This window comes from Pantherophis guttatus, chromosome 4 (assembly GCF_059756535.1).
Source record: "Pantherophis guttatus breed Tessera chromosome 4, ASM5975653v1, whole genome shotgun sequence".
Classification (NCBI taxonomy): Eukaryota; Metazoa; Chordata; class Lepidosauria; order Squamata; family Colubridae; genus Pantherophis; species Pantherophis guttatus.
In genome coordinates, this window is record NC_142066.1 from 118,999,085 (window position 1) to 119,022,375 (window position 23,291).

Sequence of the window (23,291 nt, forward strand, 5' to 3'; positions counted from 1 at the left end):
GAGAATGAATGTTGTGTTGTAGCCAGCCTGGGTGCTAGATTGGCCCCCTGTGAACTCCTCATCTCTTGAGGAGCCCGGGCAATTGCTGAGTCGCCTGTATTCCCAGTGGTGGGATGGAGTCTTACAGACACAAATGTTCATTCTCGGCTGTATTTGAGAGTACTAGCTGCAGTTTACTCATGAGCACTGTTGGCCAGGAAAGATCGGGAGAAGAGGGAGGGGGCAGCACGGTCAAGGGTACAGGAGCAGGTAGATTAGAGGCAGCTGGCAGATCACTGACTTGCTTGCTTGGTTGCTTGCTGCCTGGAGGGCACAAGCACCAAACAAAACCTTCTTCATGGCCACTGCCACACCTCCTTTCTCCATGCATCAAGGAGTCTGAGCAGCAGCAGGGAGAGCACGGACCTCCTGAGCCATGGGAAGGGACTGCCAGCGATGCCCTCATCAAAGATGTTGCAAGCAGGGAGGCTCGATCCCCTCAGGAGCCGCGGAGTGCTCACCACCTCTCTGACACCCGCTGAGCCTCCTCCCACTGCAAGTGCCTCTCTTCCTCCTCACCAGAAGCGCTCGCATGCCCAGCGGGAAGGGAGAGGTCAGCGACTGGCTGGGCCTGTTTTAATAGAGACCTCCTTGGGGCTGAGAATTGCTACAAAACTGAGTTTCCTGAAGTGTGCCATTAGACCTCTAAACAACTTAAAAAAACAATCTAGTAAAAAGAAAAGTCAACTAAAAGAGCAACATGCAAACATGCAAATAAAACACCCCCACGTGTATTGTTTAATGGTCTGCTAAATTGGCAAAATGAATTGCTAAATTGGCCACATTCACCCAGTCACATGACCATCTAGCGACACCCAGGTCCAGCCCCCCAACAGTCTGAGGGATTGTGAAATGTCCTCCTGTTTAAAAAGTTTGATGACCCCTATATTACACAAATATTGTACTAGTGTGTTTTATTCCTGATTTGTTGAATCTGTGGTGGCACAGTGGTTAGAATGCATACTGCAGGCTAATTCTGCTGACTGCCAACTACCAGCATTTCGGCAGTTCGAGTCTCACTGGCTCAAGGTTGACTCAGCTTTCTATCCTTCCAATATTGTTAAAATCAGGACCCAGATTGTTGGGAGCAATATGCTGACTCTGTAAACCACTTAGAGAGGGCTGTAAAGCACTAGAAAGTGGTGTATATAAGTCTAAGTGCTATTGCTATTTGTTCATTAAGCCACAATTAGTTGGATTTACACTTCATGCTAAAACCATAATCCATGATTAACAAATGACTATCATGAATTCATAAATTAAATGCATCAGTCTAAACCATAAGTAAATTATAGTTTTATTACTAAATGGTAATAAAACTGGTAAGCTTGGCACTAATTTTTCATCTGTCTTTACACAAAGGGAAAAAACAGTCCAACCTATCAAAAACAGCACCACAAAAAACAGATTAGGAGTACAAATTAAAATAGGGAAGAAAATGGTGAGTACCTGTCTACCCTAGATTAATTCAGATCACCAGGACCAGATGGATTACACCCCAAAGTTCTGAAGAAACTGGCAGATGAGATCTCAGAACCACTGTACTATAACTTTCAAAGATCCTGGGGCACCAGGGAATTGCCAGAGGACTGGAAAAGAGCTGATGTAGTTCCCATCTTCAAAAAAGGGAAAAAAAAATAGATCCAGGAAACTAGAAACCTATCAGCCTGACCTCAATACCAGGGAAGATTCTGGAAAAGATAATCAAGCAACGAATCAGTGAACACCTAGAAGCATACAAAGTAATAACCAAAAGCCAACATGGGTTTGTCAAAAACAAATCATGCCAGACTAATCTTATTGCATTCTTTGACAAAGTGATAAAATTAGTGGACCAGAGGAATGCTGTTGATATAATTTACTTGGACTTCAGTAAGGCATTTGATAAAGTAGACCATAACCTACTACTAGATAAAATAAAAATATGTGGGTGAGACAGCATCACTACCAGATGGATTCATAACTAGCTGAACAACTGCACTCAAGGTGTAGTCTTCAATGAAACTGCATCTACATGGAGGGAAGTATGCAGTGGGCTCTGTTTCAAGGCCCAGTACTCTTCAAAATCTTCATCAATGATTTGGCGAGGGGACAGACTCATCAAATTTGCAGACGACACCAAGCTAGCAGAAATAGCCAACACTCCGGAAGATAGGCTTAAGATACAGAAGGATCTTGATAGACTTGAACATTGGGCGCTACCTAACAAAATGAAATTCAATGGTGGAAAAAGTAAGGTTCTACATTTAGGCAAGAAAAACAAAATGCACAGGTACAGTATATGTGGTACCTTGCTCAATAGTAATGACTGTGAGAGGGATCTTGGAGTCCTAGTGGACAACCATTTAAATATGAACCAGCAGTGTGCAACAGCTGCCAAAAAAGCCAACACAGTTCTAGGCTGCATAAACAGAGGGATAGAATCAAGATCACATGAGGTGTTAATAGCACTTTATAAAGCCTTGGTAAGGCCACACTTGGAATACTGCATTCAGTTTTGGTCGCCACATTGCAAAAAAGATATGGAGACTCTAGAAAGAGTGCAAAGAAGAGCAACAAAGATGATTAGGGGACTAGAGGCTAAAACATATGAAGAACGGTTGCAGGAACTGGGTATGTCTAGTTTAAGAAGGACTAGGGGAGACATATCAGTGTTCCAATATATCAGGGGTTATCACAAAGAAGAGGGAATCAAGCTATTCTCCAAAGCACCTGAGGGCAGGACAAGAAGCAATAGGTGGAAACTAATCAAAGAGAAAAGCAACTTAGAACTGAGGAAAAATTTCCTGGCAGTTAGAACAATTAATCAGTGGAACAACTTGCCTTCAGAAGTTGTGAATGCTCCAACACTGGAAGTTTTTAAAAAGATTTTGGATAGCCATTTGTCTTAAGTGGTGTAGGGTTTCCTGCCTAGGCAGGGGGTTGGACTAGAAGACTTCCAAGATCCCTTCCAACTCTGTTATTCTGTATTCTGTAATTGCTCAACCTGTGGGCAATATTGCAGCTGGGGCTAAACTTCAGGCAGCAACCTGAATGTCCCACCCTGAAGGGGGAAAACTATGAAGGGAAATAAATATATTTCCAGCTTGTGTTAATGCAGAAATCAACCACAATAGGATAATACTATTCACCACCACTTCCTTTTTTTTATCTGATTGTAAAGAATATTATTATTTTTAGGAGTGATTGCACTTATGGATACTATGTAAGTAGTATTTATAAGTAATACTATATATTACTTTTTAAAGATTTCCACAGTTCATGACTTTCGTGAAGATCAGGTATGATAATGACTTAACAGTATCACAGCCTAAAGAACTGTGTTATTAATGGATCAGATAGTATATTATATAAGGATTAATGCTCTGTAAATATTCTATGGAAAAAAAACCAAATCTCAGACTGGAGCCCCAAGACTAATGTCCATCATGGTCAGTATCCAATACATCTTTGGATACTCATCAAACCCCTTGCTTCACCTGATTTTTTTTGAAAGAGAGAGAACAAAGTAATATTTTCCTATGAAAACAGCAGAATATGTTAATACAAAAAGTATAAAACAAAAAATATGAAAAGGCCACTAATATGACATGAACTTTTAAAATCCAAACTAATTATAAAAAATTCTTTAGAGGATTTGAATCTGGGACCTTCTTCAATTAAAACAGGAAGTCTTTAACTGAGCAATAATCCATTCCTGTTGTTAGTCTCTCTAATCCCCATACCTTTTACCTTAAACTGTTTACCATGTATCTTTCACATTTCTTAAGAAGTCCCTAAGGGGGCATGAATAAGCACACCAGCGTGTCTACCATCCCTGTCCTACTGTCCCCATTTATATGTATTCATTTTATGTGTTTATGGCTATGTTTTGCTTATTTATATCCTTTAATTTATGCCAATTTTTTTCCATTATGTGTCCATGTCTATGTCTATACTATTACCTTGTACTTGTTGACAAATAAATAAATAAAATTAATAAATGTAAAAAAGTAAGGTGATTTTTCCTTCCATAATGTTCATTGCTAAAGGCAATGAGTGAGTAAAACTCAAAGTGAGTGAGACTACCAGACAAAGGTTTGCATGTTTTTACCTCCATAAAATTAAACTATTTTCATCTCAGAGTGTCTGTGTGTATCTTTAATCTTTAGCCATAACAGGGGTTGAAACTGGTTGATTAAAACTTTGGCACAAGGCAAGCAAACCGCTTTGATTAATCCTAAATCTTCATTCCTTGACATTTTAATCAAAATAATATAAAATTTTATTAAATAGTGTATATAATGCAATGACACTAGCTTGAATAAATAAATAAATAATGTCTACGGAACTATATGAAGTAGACTATACAGTTGAATTGCAAGTTTGCTAACCAAACTTATGCTGATCTGAAAATCTCCTATTCATCTCAAGGTCAAACTATATGTTATTTCAAAGAAGTAACTACCTCTGTGACCGGTGAGGCCTATATAACTTTAGCAGAAAGGTTTATTACTCCCATGTGGGTAGTGTAGGTAATCATGTGAGTAGTCAAAGCCTGGTGTCTAGCAAGCTACATCCTATTACACTGGCAGAGGATCAGAGAGCAAGCGTATTGGGAAGACAAAGGCAGCAAGGAAACCCCTCGAGACTAGCAATTTCCCAGACAAAAAGCAGGCAGGAGAAAAGAAAGAAAGAACACGAAATGTCTAATGAGCTACCTCCCACTGCCCTTTATGGTCAGTAGATGTCAGCAAGGTAAGCAAGGTGAACAACCAGAAGCTGTACAGATTTCAGATATATTCATTCTTTTTGTAAAGTAAGATAACAGAACATTGAATGTCTGTCAAAGCTTCTCTCTGTCCTATCTTATACCAAACAATATCACAGTAGAATTCTTTTGAGTTTCTTTCTCATCCTTCCCACTTTCTCAGGACTGGGTTGCTGTTTCTCCTCCCTTATTTTATTGTTCTCTTCCCCCTTCTAAAAACCACATATCAGGGGTGAAATGCTCCCGGTTCGGACCGGCTCGGGCGAATAGGTAGCAATGGTGGCGGGCAGTTCAGAGAACCGGTAGCAAAAATCCCTGCCCCTGCCCCCCATGCCCAGCTGAGCTGCGCGATCATCAGAGCCTGAGCCAAGCTCTGATGAGCCAAGCTCTGACGATCCCAGCTGAGTTGCCTACTAATTGGGCAACTCAGCTTGGATCGTCAGACCCATTTAAAAGAAAAAAAGTTTTTCCCTCCCCCCCCCCCGCCCCCAGCCTCCAGCTTGCTTACCTTAGCTGCTGGTCGCAACACCTGCTTTTGCTTGCTGTAATACCTGCAATCCATTGCATCAGCAAGCAACTGAATCTCCCTGCCTGCAATCAAGCTCATCGGTGAGCAGCTCTATCTGCCTGCCTGCCTTGTACGTTCTATTGCAGGGGTCTCCAACCTTGGCAACTTTAAGACTTGTGGACTCCAACTCCCAGCAAAGCTGGCTGAGGAATTCTGGGAGTTGAAGTCCACATGTCTTAAAGTTGCCAAGGTTGGAGACCCCTGTTCTATTGGATAAGTTTTTCCCCCCTTTGGGAGCTTTAAAAAAAATAGTTAATTGGGGTTTTTTTAGTTGTTCTTTTTTTAGACCTAGCCATTTAAAGTTTAGGAAGTTTTAAATTTAGCTGCTTTTATATAAAAATAAAAATAAAATAAAATAAAATAATATTTGTGCAGCTTTCTGAGATTTAGTGTGTTTCTATAGTGTTTCACTCTAACTACACCAACACACAAAATCCCACAAAGCTGTATGTGGAATTTTGTGTGTGTAAAGTGTGAAAGTTGTTTTTTTGGGCTTTTTGTGGCTGTGTGAGGTTCCTGCTTGTTGCAGGGGCCATTTTGGGTCTAGCACAGCTGCTTTTACATTGTGGGTAAGCCAGTTGTGTTGTGTTGTGTTTTGTAGGTTAAAAAAGGGCAAAGAAGTGACATTGACTTGGCCACACCCACCCAGTCACCTTCCCACCAAGCTCCGCCCACTAATTAAGCCACGCCCACAGAACCAGTAGCAAAAAAATTTAGATTTCACCCCTGCCACATATACATTCTTTCACATGGATCGTGGGCAGTGGTGGATTGCTCTCGGTTCTGTCCATTTCTTTAGAACCGGTAGTAAAAGTGGCAGGAAGCTCCGCCCACCCACCTAGACATCATAATTGGTGATCTGTGCACGTGCAGAAGGTTCTGCACATGCGCACATGTACTCCCATTGTGAACCGGTGATCGTGCAACGGTCACACTTCCAAAATGTGACAATCCAAAACACAACAAACACACTTTTGAGACACTTGAATGAAAATTCAGATGGTTTAGCTTCTATTTGTGTTCCTATATGGAAATAAGATGAAACATAAGTTACACAACCACATATGTTGCAAAATCATGATCTATTGAAGCAAATAGGTGGATGGGGGCATAGAGTCAAAGGGGGTATGATGAATATGAATTGGAACAGACAATGCCTCTGCATCCCAATAAAGTCCCAATCCACATTGTGGACTTTATACTTTTCAGAAAGGAAAGATAATAAGACATGGCCACTTTTTAAAAAGTGACAGATAATTTGATCCAGAATTCTAAAGGGATCGGTCTTATAAAACTTACAAAAATGTCATGAAACTGATTTTGTACAGCAGGATGGTATCGTTAGTCACAGCATCTTCAAAAATATTAACTATAATCCTCCTACTTTTTTTTATTTAAAAAGGTCAAATTCATACAAGTTCTCTGAAATCTTGCAACATTTCACCAAACTTGTGAATTTTTTTTATGTGCTCGTGCTAGAATTCTGAAATCTTGCATTATATTTTTATATGTGTACAGAAGATTCCAAGGTTTTGATAGTCAAAATCTTCCAAGATGCATTACTCTTCAAGATTTTGAATGCCTGTCAATGGAATTTGAAAAGTACTTATCCCAAATGTAGAATTACCTTTCTGAAACACACATAAGAACGATGTCTTAGAATTTCCATGTATATTGTAACATAGTTCTCAAAATAGCCAGGCAACATAGCAAAGTATGGTTTTAAATACTAAAAATTCAGGATGGTCCGAGTGACCTATAGCACAGTTTCTACAAAGCCTAAATTTTACTGGATCATATCAAAACCTCAATTCTTCCATTAATATCTAAATCAGTATACTCATGATGACAAGAGTAATTCAAACTAAAGATACCTTAAACCTTAAACAGATGTACAATTTAGATTTCAGAGAAATCTAAAGTTTCCTACTCTGGTCTAATCCAATTTAAATAAAGGGATAAACAAAATCAAACATCAAAATATCTGTCATCAAAGTTTTATCATTTAAAAAATATACTGTGTAGGAGAAGCTATAGAATTGGTGCTATATATTGGATTGGGTTAGATTAACTTTGACATGGAAGTTTATAATTTTGAGCCTGTTACTATATCTCAAACTTTAGAAAATAAGGGAAGATGGCTTTGATGAAAATATGAATATTCTGCTACCTATACAAAAGGGTGTAAAGCATTTTTTTTAAAGTCCAGAACATCCAGACAATATTCAGAAGTACCTCAGCAGATGCTTCCTTAATTCACCAAACTATAAGAAGGCAAGATACAACAAAATCTGACTTGCAAGATTCTGTTATTGTAATTCAATCTCACTAAAAGTTGGTTTAGCCATTCCATGGAATTGATTTCATCATCCACCCATGGGGCTGTCATAATCCAATTAACTTGACAGGATTATAGTGGTGATTAAAAATTAAAGAATGGGAATTCTTCTCATTCCAGATTGAACAATAGCTTGGACATAATTAACAACATATTTTATTGTTTTGCAACTTATAAATTTTTCAAAAAAGGCAAGCCTGATTGACAGACTCGATCAATCTATAGGTAGCCTTTGACTTGTAACTACATTTCAGGTACTTGGTAAGTAGCTGGCCTTTATTACCAGTTGCAATATTCTGCAATCACATGGTCATGATTTGCTATGTTTTTTTTGCTGGTTTCTAATTTTAAAAATGTCCATTTAGAAGAATGGGTTCTCACTTATGATCACGGTATTTGTTTAATTATTGCAAATTCTCTTAACAACCATTGCAAATAAAACATAAAATTGGATCCCATCTTGTAGGTGCCTTGACTTATGACTGTAATGACTTAGAAATCTGGTCCTGGTTGTAATAACTGAGTTAAGTCAAGGACTTACCTGTACTTCTATTAGGAACTGGCAGCTTGTTCTTGCCTATGATAATAAATGAATGCACACCCTTTTTTTCCTTGTGATAATGTAAGTTGGGTTCCCTGTTTTAAAAAATGTAAGTTATTAATATCCAAAAGGATTTTAAAATATTCCAGAAATCTCTATGTGGACATTATTTACAATAAACGTTACCTCATTGTGAAAAAATCACTAATGCAAAATTGTTTCTTGCAGGAAAAGAGTTATTATAAAATTCCATATGGTAGATTCACATCAATCTCTACAGAGAATAGTATCATAAACTACTATTTTTGCTATAAAAATAACTATTAAAACCAAGACATGCACAAACAAGGTAATCTACCATAAATTTTGAGATAGCAAAATCCTAGAAATGTAAATTTATTCAACTCCCATTGCAATGTTAGCAATTTCCATAGCATTATTAGAAATCCTGCAGTTGCCTTCATTTGGCAATAGCTTATAAATATCGAGGATATGAGTCAGCATACAAATCCAGTCTGTGGTCGACAATCTGAAAGATTTTATAGCTCAAGGCTGTTTATTATTTGGTAAACTTGTAATGCAAGTTCACGTTTAGAAATTGCTGAGAGAACAACTTAACATAAGAATATGACCTTTGCTGGAATGTTCTACTTATTAGAGAATCTCCTTAGCTGTTAAGGGTGAAATGTTTTTCTATTAAGATTTACGTCTCAGATACCTTAGATAATAAATAAACAAATTATATCAATACCTTAAATTAAGATGTTAAAATCAAAAATGCCTCAAGTTACTTAAGATAACTTTTATATCATGGATTGAGTTGAAGGAGAAGCGTCTGAGATGGCCTCAAAATAATGCTAAATACTATAAGAGTGACAACCTATCATCTAGGGATCACTGGTTCCCCATGAGGATAAGTTTTAATAAATAGACTTAAGAGATAACTGCTATCTTTATAAGAAGAAGCTTTATACATTTCTGATAACTGCTAAATATTAGCATCAACAACATCTAAATGAGGGTGACTTGATCCAGCAGAGCTAACACATTCCAGATTCCTTCAATCTATTGGAAACCAGGAAGAGTATCTTTTTTTTTGAAGGCCAGTTTAGCCTAGCAGTTAAGGCACCAAGCTAAAAACTAGGAGACTGTGAGTTCTAGTTCAGTCACTTTTTCTTAGACCAATTCACATCACTGGGTTGTTATTGTGCAGCAAATAGGAAGAGGGAATATTATAAATAGGATATGCTTGCAGCCTTGAGTTATTTATAAAAATAATAAAGGCAAGGTTTTTAAAAATCTAAATAAATAGTGAGGGAGATCCTCCAGGAATATAGATCATCCCCTCTCCCCCCCCCCCCACCTTTGTAGGTATAGTGTTTCAGAGAGCATTGAAGGATTGACTCTTTACCCAAGACTTTTAAGAGGGGGATTGAAACCCCCTATTTTGTAGTGTGAGTTTGTTTTGTGTTGTTATCTCTCTCCCCCCCCCCCCCGGCATTCTTTGTTCTTCTTGTTTTATTGTTATTTTATCTGTTATTTTACTCTGTGAAATACCTCAAATCTCTGGGAGCAAGTATGTTGATAAATAAATTATACAATAGAAACTGTGAGATATAATGGTTATGTTCTCCAACTGCTCTTAAGATTCTTTCAGGTAAATGCACACTGCATACAGTTTAATGCACTGACAAATCTGGGTCTATAGAATTCCTTTCTATTTGTTACCCAGATAGACAAGTTCATCTGATGCCAGTTGGTTTTCAAAATAAAAACTTACTCAAGGGAAGAAATACAGCTTTCCCAAAATATTTTTTTTGTGCTAATAATGGGTCATAGGTCAGATATAAGGAAGAGGACCATGGGCAGGAAGGAGTAGGAATTAGGGAAAAATTGGTACCAGTTCTAACTTTCATTCCATGATTAAACTAAATAATGCTCTTTCTCACATTAGTTGGCCTGCCTATTCTTAACAAGCATCTCATATGACATTTTCAGAATGAGTTGAGTGTCATAATTTTAACTCCTATAGAGTGGCATTTGCAGAAAGGGATGAAAAAGTCAAGATGGCACCTTTTCAATCATTCAGAATGGAGCTGGAAGAAACTTTGGAGGTCTTCTAGCCCAACCCCCTGCTCAAGAAAGAGATCCTATACCATTCTAATTTTTTTTTTTTTGTAATTTTTTTTTTATTTTTTCCAACATAAACATAAAAAAGAAAAAATTTTCAAGAACGAAGTCTTGGTCCGGTCACAAATGGGTACACTAATTTAACAGATAAAAAACAAACAATTTTAACATAAATTCCAACGTCTTAATAAATTTTTCTATTATCTCATTATACATCCTAATTTCCTACTAAGGCAGCACTCCTTTTTATATTCAATTATAAATTCAATTATAAGTCAAAATTCAATACCGCTTTATTTAAATTTTTTTATCCCTTGCTCCTTTTAGCATCAACATTAAACACAAAGACAATCTATTCTATTAATCTATATATTTACCTTACAATTTTATCACCACAAATCTTAATTTCCAAATGTATACAACTCAATTTTTACTTCAATTTATTAATCAAAATTTCTTTCTATTTTTCTCGTTTTCTAAACCCAATCTATCCTATCAAGATCCTATACCATTCTAGACAAGTAGCTATACAGTCTCTTCTTAAAAGTCTCCTGTGATGGAGTGCCCACAACTTCTGAAGGCAAGCTGTTCCACTGGTTAATTGTTCTCACTGTTAGGAAGTTTCTCCTTAATTCTATGTTGATTCTGTCCTTGATTAATTTTTTCTTGATTAATTATACCCGTGAATGTACAATTGAAGCTGTGTTCTTCTTTAGCTGACAAACATAAAAAGAGGTCAAATGTTACGCTTTCAAATGTTGTGAACACTTTTCACTTTACTTTACTTTTATTTATTTTTATATGCCGCCCTTCTCCGGAGACTCAGGGCGGCTTACAATGCGTTAAGCAATAGCCTTCATACTTTTGTATATTTATACAAAGTCAGCTTATTGCCTCCACAAACCGGGTCCTCATTTTACCCACCTTAGAAAGGATGGAAGGCTGAGTCGACCTTGAGCCTGGTGAGAATTGAACTCGCAGTAATTGTAGGCAGATGGATGTTAAATGCTGCCTTAGTAGGAGGCATTAGCCTCCTATGCCACTCAGGCTCCAGACACCATCTTGATTTTTTCCATCCCACACAAAGACTCTTGCCCAGGTTTAAAGTCTTACTAAATCTAAGAGAAGGCATTCTAAACTGTTGAAAAGAAGTCCAGCCTGTGCCTCATGCTATAACTGAGATTTAACCTCAGTATTAAATATAATCAGAGTTTCAGGGATTGTCATAAAAGCTATTTCTTATTTGAGACTCCCAAGTAAGGGTTAGCCAACTGGTAGTTGTGTTTGTATTCTGCATCAGACAGATTTATTTCCATTAAACTACAAACTGAACAAACCAAGACGCCACTGAAATATGTGAATTCCATGCAAATGTGTCCCTTCATTGTACTCAACGCATATTTTATTTTTAGATTTAAAAACAGCACACTGATCTGAAATACATTTCTCTTTAGGAATGCTTCAACCTGCACTACAGAACTGAGTTGGGACTGTCTTGCTTCTCTTATCTCAGTCAAGTCTATCTGTGAAAAACAAAGCACACAAAACTAATGCTGATACCCACGAGGCATGTGTCTTAATGGGTGTCCCCATTATAGGAAGAATTAGTCTGCCTATAAATCAGAAGGGAGCAATGACACACAGAGGGTGAAAGCAAATTTTCCCACTTCATAAGTCATACCTATAAGGGGAAATTTTAAAAAATAGAAATTAAGCAAAACTTCTATTTTCTTTACTGAAGCAAATATTTCATCGCTGCATCTGTGCAATTTATTTCTCCTTCTTGGAAAGAAAATCAGATTTCCACAGGTGTCTAATCAATAGCCAGAAACTATTTCTTTTTAAAATCAAAACAGAACAGGAACTTGGCTGAGGAGGGGATTTCAGTGCAGCTTGATTTTGTAGTAAAGCCAAATGGCAAACAATGTAAAAAACAAAATCAAAATCCGACTTAAATTGCTCATTTTTAACAAAAGCCAGGCTTGGATATATAATTTTCCTCTTCATTTTCATACCATCTGCACTTTTCCCCCTTTTTTCACACATTAACCAAAACAATTATCAATCAAATATTCAGTTCTTTGTTGCAATTCTGTATGTCATAGAAGTTAGTATTCTTCGCTTAAAGACTGAGAGAAGCAGAAATGCTAGATTTGTGCGTGTATGTATGTGTGTGCATAAGTCTAAAAATAATTTAACCTAATAACTAAGATAATCCAAATATAACAATGTATACTTAATACAGAAGATCTTTTATTTATTCTCTTTGGTGTGAATAAAAAAATACTAAACATGCACTTTCTAATTCAGACTTCTGACATAAGGCAGTAACTTTTTTTACTGGATTGTGTCCTGACTAACCACTGCAAAGTATGCAGTGCACAATGATGTCAAAACATCAACATAGTAGATAGGGGTCAATGTTTTACCCAGGATTTTTTTATTTAATGTATCCATTTTTGATACATTAATGGATACATTTGAAACATTTTTGGAGATTTTATTTATCCATTTTGCCATATGCCCTTCCAAAACAGAAAATTCAATATGTAATTTTTGAAGAGTAAGATATATAATGAGTGAAAATGATTTCCAAAGCTTTCCATGTCTTAAAGCACTTATTTTGCCCTTAATCCTCTATTTTTTTAAAAAAAATCTCCCTGGGCTGAATTTATATCTTGGATAGGTACGTAAAAATCCTGTAAATTTTCCTATTCTGTCTTCCAAGTCACTTCCCACTTTAATGACAGAAGGGAAAGAATGTATGAATAAACACATGCAGAATTGATATAGATCAGAAGCAGACTGAGAAACAGCTGGGAAATTTAGCCACCATTTTATAAATAATGAATACTCTAGGTCCCATTTGCAAAGAAAATACCAGTTCAGTGTACATCCAAAATAATATTGTCTATGGTCAATTGCCTCTCAGCAAAAACAAAACAATAGGAAGCTGGAGCTTAAAAGAACAGTTGTACACATAACTTCAGCGCCAAAACACTAAAATGGAGTAAATGACTAGTTTAGATTAAGTTTGGAAACAAATTTCAGAATCATATAGCAGATAAAAAATTTCAGGTTGACAGCATATAATTGGTCCAGGGAGGTCCACAATGTATGGTCACAAAAACCAAAATGGCAGCTGCCAAGTTGGGAACAAAGCTCTACCCTCATAAAAAAAACAAAATACAGTTGCAATCACACTGCAAGGGCACCATCTTAATTTTTGCTCATATCTGGGAACACTCCTGATTTTATCCCTGAGTTGCAAAGGCATGCCATTTCAAAAAGAATTATATTGAATTAAACCTGCAGCTAATTAATGCAACAGAGCTTACTTATTTACTTTTATATATTTATTTATACCCAAATATTTCTACCATTTTCTGTTTGTCTCATTTAAACATCTCAGAGCTGATGACCACTTTTAAAGAGGCACTAGAACCTCATTTAGAATACAACAGCTTCCAATTTTCCATTCCTGAACTGTGCAATTTGATGACAGGACAGAGAGAAGCAAGCCTAAGAGAATAATCCAGATGCTGGAGCAAAATGTCTCTGAACATTTTTGGCATAGGTGGGAGCCCCAGCAACATGGGAATAAAAATTAGAAGGAAAAGTAAAAAAAAAAAAAATAATAATTACTGTTGGGCATCACTTTTTTTTTTTTTTAATTTGATTTATATGCCGCCCTTCTCCGGAGACTCAGGGCGGCTTACAATGCATTAAGCAATAGCCTTCATACTTTTGTATATTTTATACAAAGTCATCTTATTGCCCCCACAAACTGGGTCCTCATTTCACCTACCTTAGAAAGGATGGAAGGCTGAGTCAACCTTGAGCCTTGGAGAGATTCGAACCAGCAGAAATTGCAGGCAGCTGTGTTAATAACAGGGTGCGTATACCACTGTACTATCAAGGCTCTTTTTATTAGAATGAGTCCAATAATCATCTAAAGTTTGTTTTGAGCAACTCACTTTTTTTATTATTATTTTGAACCAACCAACATGAAAAATTACAAGGGCTAACTTTAATTATAATGTAATAATTTCTGAATCATATGTTCCTTCTGCTTCTGCTTACATATTATCACTCCTGTTGATATAAATAATCAAGTCTATGAACCTTCAGGCTTTTTTCTTTCCATTAAGTTTCAATTTTTATATTTACTGGTTGCTATTTTTCCAATACATTGAAATGTATTGGCTTGATCAATGACGATGGACAATGCGAAGATCATGTAATTAACCGTTTATTAACAACAGCTGTGCTAACTGCCACAGCTATAACTGAAACTGCTTGGAACGCTGCCTGACAGCTCTTATCTAGCCAGCTGTCAGGCGACTTAACCAATCAACGAACAGAACGTTACTTTAACCAATCAACAAACAGAATGTTACTTCCTACTTCAGCAGACTTAATACATTGCACCCCTTTCCACCTGGATGGCGCATGTGTAGTCCTGGAAGTATGCCAGTTGGCACCGGCTTCTGATATAATGTCTTAACCCTGCCTCACTCACAGACTCTTGCGAGGAATTACTTTCCCCAGCAATTCTAATAACTACAGATATGTTACTGCTTTCGACCTGTGTTTCAATTTCTCCCTTGGGGTTTGTCTTGTCTGAAGTAATCTGTCGGCTCAAAATCTGCTGCTCAGTGTCTGGTAGCTTTTCAGCTTCTGGTATGCCCCTTAACCCCTGGCTGAAACTTTCTCCTGCCTGGTTCTCTCTTTCTGTTATATCGTGTTCAGTACCCCATCTGACCCGTAGCTGGTCTTGGTGACGTCTCCAAACCTTGCCTTGTCCCATATCAACCTTATATGAGCATGGACCTGTAATATCCACCACCTTACCTGGTAACCATAACAGTTGACCCCCATAATTCCTGGCGTACACTTTATCACCCACACCAAAAGGCTTAGATGTCCTACTTGAATCCAAAGGCTTGGCGGGGGCGTAACGGGGGTGTAACCTATCCAAAATTGTACGCAGCCGGCGACCCATCAATAATTCTGCTGGACTCTGATTGGTAACCTGACAAGGGATGGTGTGTTGCACTAACATATACTCCGCTATACGGTCATGCCATTTCCCTGGTCCCATGAGGCCTAATACCTCCTTTGCGGATCTCACAGTCCTTTCTACAAGGCCATTACTGGCCGGGTGGTAAGGAGAGATAAGGGCATGCCTGATGCCTAATTGGGCAAGGAACAACTCAAATGTGGTAGAAGTTAATTGGGGCCCATTATCTGACACCAATAGGTCGGGCAACCCGTGGGTTGAGAATAGTGTACGAAGGGCCTTTATGATGGCCTCTGAGGATGTTGAGTGCATAAGTATCAGTTCAATCCATTTAGAATACGCGTCAACCACCACTAAAAAAATTTGACCATGAAATGGCCCCACAAAGTCTATATGAAGGCGGGACCACGGGCCAGCAGGGTCTTCCCATTCCCTGCGCTTACCCTTAGGGGGCATTGGCCGAGACTCTTGACAAGGGCGGCAAGTGGCCACTCAGTCGGTGATACATTGATCAAGAGTAGGCCACCAGAGATAGGCTCTAGATAGAGCCTTCATTCGGACTATTCCTGGATGTCCAGAATACAATGATTTTAACACAGAATCCCATAAAGATTTTGGAATCACCACCCTGTGTCCCCACAGTAAACAACCTCCCATGGTAGATAATTCCGTTTTACGGATAGTGTACAGTTACCACTTCATGTCCATGGGCCCTTGTGGCCACCCCCTTAGCACCCAGTCCATGACTGTGGAGATCTCTGGATTGCGGGATGAAACTCAAGCAATGTCAGCCACCGTCAAAACAAAAGGTGAATCTTCAATCATCAGGACTGACAAGGCGGGAGCTGGGTCAGAGAGCAAAGTTGGCACGGGGCACCGGCTGATGGCGTCAGCATGGGCCAGATTCTTGCCTGGCACGTACAGGAGCATGTAGTCGTAGGCGGATAAAAACACAGACCATCTGGTGAATCTCGGGGATAGGAATTGCGAAGTTTGACGGTCAGCTGCTAGTAGACCAAGCAGAGGCTTATGATCGGTCACTAGTGTAAAAGGTCGACCATATAGGTAATGATGAAACCGCTTGACTCCAGTTACCAATGCTAGAGCCTCCTTGTCTAGCTGTGAATAATTTTGCTCCGCTGAAGCCAAAGTCCAGGAGAAAAATGCAACGGAGGCTTCACAGCCATCAGGGAAACGGTGATTTAAGACTGCTCCCACCCCATAAGGAGAAGCATCACACACACTAGTACGAGGGGTAGGGACTCGAAGTAGTGAGCAAAGACAGAGTTTGAAATGAGTATACATTTGACATTAGTAAATGCAGCAGCTGCAGTTGAATCCCAGTTCCAACGTGTCCCCCGGTTCAGCAAACGATGCAACGGTTCCGCAATAGATGCCTTATGTGGTATGAAAATTGCATAAAGGTTTAAAAGGCCTAAGAAGGCTTGAATTTTGGCCTTGTTGGTGGGAGCAGGGGCATGTAAAATAGCGTTTGTCTTAGACTCTGTAGGTTGTATACCCTTACCATCAATTAGGAAACCTAAGAACTCGATTTTGGAAGCAGCTACAATACATTTGCTTTGCTTAACTTTGAGCCCCACTCTCTGGAATTCGGTTAGAACCAATCTGAGTCTTTTAAAGAGTTTGGTGGTGCTGGTGGCCGATACTAATATATCATCAAAGTACGGTACAACCCTGGGAATTCCATTAAGTAAACGCTCCATCATGCTCTGGAAGATTCCCGGGGCGACTGAAACCCCAAATTGGAGGCGGCGGCAATGGAAAGCACCCCGGTGTGTCACTATAGTTTGTGCGTCCGCTGTTTGGTCATCCACAGGCAGTTGTTGATATGCCTGTGCTAAGTCTAATTTAGCGAATATGGAGCCACTACCCAAGGAGTGCAACAAATGTTGAGCAACAGGAACAGGGTATGCATGTGCCTATAATGCATGATTAATTGTTGATCGGTAATCTGCACAGATGCGCACTGAACCAACCGCCTTCATGGCAATAACAATGGGGGTCTCCCATGGTGCGTACTCAACAGGCTCCAGGGTATGTTGTGCTATTAATTTGTCAAGTACAGCATCCACCTTTGGTCGCAATGCAAATGGTACTCTTCGTGGCTTAAGGCGGCGAGGCTGCACTTGAGGGTCGAGACTGAACGAAACTGGTTGTCCGGTATATTTTCCTAATTCCTCAGAGAAAACGGAGGGGAATTCATTACATAACATGTCCAGTTCAGATGATGAGATGGCATTAACCCCTTGTATAGTTAGACCTAATGCATCGAACCAATTAAGGCCCAACAGGCTGGGGAATTTTTCTTCCACAATGACCAGTGATAATAATCCACTAAACTTCTAAAATTGTACTCGGAATGTGCCACTTCCGGCAATCGGAATCTTGGCTCCTTGGAATCTTTTAGCAGGAGATGACAGGGGTCTAGCTGTTGTTTAGCCAGTTTCGGAACTAGTCGTTTAATTGTACGCCATGACACCAAGGATGTAGCGGAGCCGGAATCAACTTCCATGGTGCACGGTTTCCATTCGATGAATACTGTAAGACGAATCTTCTGCTGGCTCAACATATTTGGTGGTGTTACTAAATTCACATCAGAAGAAGATCGTTGGTTTTTATTATTACGAACTTTAGACAGATTAAGACGATATTGTCGACCCCCATCCTGCAGCACACGTGATTTGAACTGTGGCTGAGGGGCTCTGCATATTCTGGCGAGATGACCTTTGCGGCCGCAGTGGCGGCACTCTGCGTTTTTAAAATGGTGATTTCCTCCGCAGCTGAAACATGCGTTCGGCCCCCTTGACATGATAGTTGGGCCAGAGTTTTGTTTTCTAGACTCTTGAAGACAGCATACTTCAAAGTCACCATCAGAATCTGACAGATTCTCATTTGTCTCATTTACAGACGATGAGTCTTTTTCCATCTTAGGTGTAGTATATCCACAGGGCAACTCGGCTAGTGACAATGCTGCCAGTTCTGCAGCACACGCCTCATCCAATGCCATTTGAAATGTGAGGTCGTGATTCGCAATCAGACGCCTTTTAAGACTTTGGTCCCTGACCCCACTGACAAGTCTATCTAGGAGATAATCTTCTAAATCAAAGAATTCACAGTACCTGGCCACCCTCCTCAGAGCCCCAACATATTGATTAATAGTCTCTCCAGGGGCCTAATCACGATGGTAAAAGTGTTGGCAGTGGGCTATTCTTGAGGGAGCTGGTGCGTAATGTTTTTTTAATTTTTTTATAAAGTCTTCCCATGTTCCCGAATGTACAGATTGTGGGGCCATTAATGTCATTGCAGTATCAAACATTTCAGTACTGCAGAAACTTAGGAAATAAGCGTGTTTGCGCTCAGGCGTCAGCTTTGTATAATCATTTGCAATTAAGAAACATTCAAAACGTGCCAAATAAGCCTCCTATGTCTCTGCACTGGGATTGAAAGGAGGAAAGGTCTGTGCGGACGCCATTTCCTCTTCTTCTTCTTCTTTTTTTCCCCTAACAGACTCATGTTTTGCTTCTTCAGTTTAAATCTCTCTTTTTTCCTTATTACTATGACCGGTAGATCGACCAGTTGATCCTCGTTGCCAGTTGAAATGTATTGGCTTGATCAATGACGATGGACAATGCGAAGATCATGTAATTAACCGTTTATTAACAACAGCTGTGCTAACTGCCACAGCTATAACTGAAACTGCTTGGAACTCTGCTTGACACCTCTTATCTAGCCAGCTGTCAGGCAGCTTAACCAATCAATGAACAGAACGTTACTTTAACCAATCAATGAACAGAATGTTACTTCCTACTTCAGCAGACTTAATACATTGCATGCTCATTCTTTGAACCATATTTTAAAGCACCCTTTCACTTTTAAAATTGAAGTACACCTACAACAATTTTTAAAAGCTAAAAACCAAACTGCTGAAATATAGGCATTAAAATAAACCAGAGGATCCATCTAAAACTTAAAATACAGTATTAAGTAATGAAAGATTGGTGGAACAGCAAAGCTACCAATTCTTCCAGCTTGTTTTGTTGCTGTGTTTTTCTTTTTCATTTATTTATAAAACTTGATGCCATTTGATATCTAATTAATCATTAATCATTTTTAAATGACTGAAAACTAAAATTCTCCCTTTTTACTTTTCTCCTTTTAATTTTCAGCCATTGTCTGAATAGAAGTACAATAGACATGGCCTTTTATCTTCAAAAAATGTCTTCTATATGGCTTTTTATACCAAATCAGACCATTTGTCTATAGTATTGTCTACAATGATTAGTAATATATTCTAAAGAGAAATGTATTCTGCTGTATCTAAAGATATCCATTATTGAAACTGAGATTAGAGAAATGAACTGCGGTGGCGCAGTGGTTAGAATGCAGTACTGCAGGCTACTTCTGCTCATCACAGGCTGCCAGCAGTTTGGCAGATCGATTTTCATCAGACTCAAAGTTAAATTAGCCTTCCATCCTTCCAAAGTTGGTAAAATGGGGACCCAGATTGTTGGGGGCAATATGCTGACTCTGTAAACTGCTTAGAGAGGGCTGTAAAGCACTATGAAGCGGTATATAAGTCTAAGTGCTATTGCTATTGCTATTGTTTATATTACTTCCAAACCCCAACCTTTTCTCATCAAGAAGTTGTTTCATCTCCAAAACCAGAAAATGCTCATAGATGATGGCTGAGAAAACTGGACAAGATATCCCAAAATATCAAGATGGTGCTTTTGATTTCTCTTAGCTAATATTAGTGTCAGCGTTCCAGATTAGGCTCTCTTCCAGCGCTGACATAACAAGATGAACTTTTACCTAGTTTTGTATGTACAGATAGTGTTTCCTGGGAGACGAGGATGGGGGCTACATTCCTGTGAAAAGAACGTGCCGGGAGGTAGAGATGGATCTGCATGATGGCCAATGGGACATTGGGGTTGGAGAGCAGAAGAGGAGGGGGTTGGAAGGAGGGGCCAGTTTGGCTGCAAAATGAAATCAGGAATGTTGGACTCGGCTATTCTTAAAATAAAAGTGATTCATTAGAGTTTGCGTTTGAGAATGAAGTTTATTCAAGATAGCACCGAAACCTGACAGACAGCCAAACTCTCCTCCAAATCCAGGCTGGCTGAGTTTAAATCATCCCGTTCCCTCCCAGACATCTGGTCGGACGGACTATGGCTGAAGCCAAGCTATCGGAGAAAAGCCTGCTTCAAGAAACGGGAGGAGCAGAAGCGGTCGTGATTCCAGCCAACTTGGAAAATACAAAGGTTCAACTTTCTCCACCTTCCCTCCCCGCAGAACTTCAAGCAAAGAAACGTGAAGCAGGTAAGTACCCGGGGACTGTGCCAAAAGCCTTAGAGGCGGAATCCCCTTTTGCAAAGGTAAAAGATAAAGAAAAACCCCTAAGTGAATTGGGAAGGGCGAGCTGGGGATGGGAATGGCAGCGAAGCCCAGACAAGGCAGCACCTCCCCACCCCAGGATGAGAGACGAGGCAGAGGACTATCAACACCAGGGCTGGCCCTCCAGAGCTCAGCACAGAGAGGAGAGGGCAGAGAGGGAGGAGCCACCCCAGTTCAGAGGGAAGTTCGATGGTGACCCAGACAACCTCGCCCAATTCCTCGATTCAGCTGAGATATACATAGAGCGGTTCAGACACCTCTACCCTTTCCCCAGAGCCCTAGTGAATGCTATCTCGGAAGGGCTGGAGGGAGAAGCAAAGAGGTGGTCAGCATCACTCTACAAATACAGGGCCCCCCAGCTACAAAATGCAGATGGGTTCTTGCAACTATTGAGAGCCTGTTATGAGGAGGAGGAGGAGGACCCCTATGTGGAAGACGAGCTCAGAAACCTAATGCAGAGGGGGAAGCCTATCAGAGAGCATATCCGTGAATTCAGGAGAGTCATTGGGACACTGCCTCCCCTACCAGAGCGATTGCTGGTGTATTTTTTTAGAACAAGCCTAGATAAAAGAATTTCCCAAGTGACTGCCTATCGTGACATCCCAAACCGACTCGCTGAATGGTTCCGGGTAGCGATAAAAGTCGACAGAGGGCTGCGGGCGAGTGACACGTCAAAACCACCAGAGGGAAAGGAGAGAGGCCGACCAGACCAGGGGCCACTCAACAGACGAGAAACCCCAACATCACAGCCCTCCTACAGACCAACTGCCCCACGGAGCCCACTGAAATGCTACAGATGTGGGGGAAGCGGCCACATAGCAGCAAGATGTGGAACGCCTAGATCGGGACCAGCTCCACCGCCCAAAGCACGACCGGAACAAGGGCCCAAGCGCGTCACCCACGTACCGCAGGAAGCTCCCCAAATCCCTGAGTTTTTCGCTCATCTGACCGAAACCAGAGGAATCCCAGATGAGGGAGATCAGTTCCCCGAACCCTATGACACGGAAGACGAAGGCGAGGATGACCCGATGGTGAGTGGACCCGTCCATCCTTTTCTTTTCCCCATACGCCTAACAGCCCCCAAAACAGGGGCCCAAGAGACTTTCCAAGCCCTAATAGACTCGGGTAGCACACGGTGCCTAATCAACCTACCCACAGTTCTAAAATTGGGAATCTGAGCTAAACAGCTCAAACAACCAATTCGCTTCGAGCAAGTTGATGGGTCCCTAGTGGGAGGAACGTACGCCACACACTTGACTGAACCCGTGAGACTAGAACTCGCAGATCACTGGGAGACAATCCGCTTCATAATAGCCCCCAAGATGACAGAACCAGTCATATTGGGACTCTCATGGCTCGACAAATGGGGCCCAATCATTTGGTGGCAAGAGGGAACACGCAGGCTGAGGATAGCAAAGGGGCCCCAACCCCTGCCGCCCCGACCAGAAGAATTCCCTCCCACGCGGAAACCCCAAAGCAGCCCTCCACTACAGAAGAAAACACTACCAACACAAGGGTCCCTCCCAGAAGGTGCAGCAAAGCAATTGGCAGCCGCACCCACCACCGCTTGTAACGCAAACCAGATCCCAAGGGAGTACCAAGACCTTGCAGGGGTATTCAGCGAGGCCGAGTGTGACATTCTGCCCCCCCACCGCGAGACCGATTGTGCCATCGAGATTATCCCAGGAGCGAAACTACCCAAACCTAAAATGTATGCCATGACGCCCCGAGAAATGCAGGAAATGCGGGACTACATAGACAAAAACTTACAAAGGGGATTTATTGAGCCAGTGAAACCAAGGGTAGCGGCGCCGGTCATGTTTAAAGAGAAAAAGGACGGCTCCATGAGACTGGTAGTCGACTTTCGAAGTATCAACGCTGTTTGCGTACACAACTTGTACCCCCTCCCCCTCATGAAAGACATGTTAGCCCACCTAGCTAAAGGGAAGGTTTTCACCAAACTAGACCTTCGAGAAGCTTATTACCGAGTACGCATAAGGGCAGGAGATGAATGGAAAACAGCATTCAACTGCCCCCTGGGTAGTTTCCAGTTTAAAGTAATGCCTTTTGGATTGCAAGGAGCCCTGGCAGTGTTCATGCAGTTAATAAACGAAGTCTTACATGAACACCTTTACAAAGGGGTTCTCGTCTACCTGGACGATATTCTTATCTACACGGAGACCATAGATGAACATATACCCCTCGTCTGCCAAGTACTGAAAAAACTGCTACGGGCAAACCTATATGTCAAACTGCCAAAATGCGATTTCCACCAATCACGGCTAGACTACCTGGGCTACCGAGTATCAAATGAGGGGATAGAGATGGACCCAGCCAAGGTCCAATCAGTTCTACAATGGCAGCCCCCTCGCACCCGCAGACAACTGCAAAGTTTTCTAGGCTTTGCGAATTTCTACAGACAATTCATCCCCTCGTTCGCGAAGATTGCCAAACCTTTGACAGACCTCCTAAAGACAGGAAGCCCAG

The 23,291-nt window shown here is 40.4% G+C and overlaps 1 protein-coding gene across 4 annotated transcripts in view; it reads left to right on the forward strand.

Annotated features, from left to right (window-relative positions):
• The window catches only part of NPVF (neuropeptide VF precursor), a 164,167-nt gene that overhangs the window by 93,961 nt on the left and 46,915 nt on the right, over positions 1-23,291 (forward strand). The window contains exons 3-4 of one of the 4 annotated variants that reach the window (XM_087892645.1): positions 20,525-20,671; positions 20,786-22,883. In XM_087892645.1, coding sequence (XP_087748771.1) covers positions 20,579-20,671; positions 20,786-21,982 — 1,290 coding nt within the window. In that variant the 5' untranslated portion in view covers positions 20,525-20,578 and the 3' untranslated portion in view covers positions 21,983-22,883. Of the gene's footprint in view, positions 1-20,355; positions 20,730-20,785; positions 22,884-23,291 lie in introns of those variants that run through there. The other 3 variants (XM_087892646.1, XM_087892647.1, XM_087892648.1) reach the window with 3 other exon arrangements.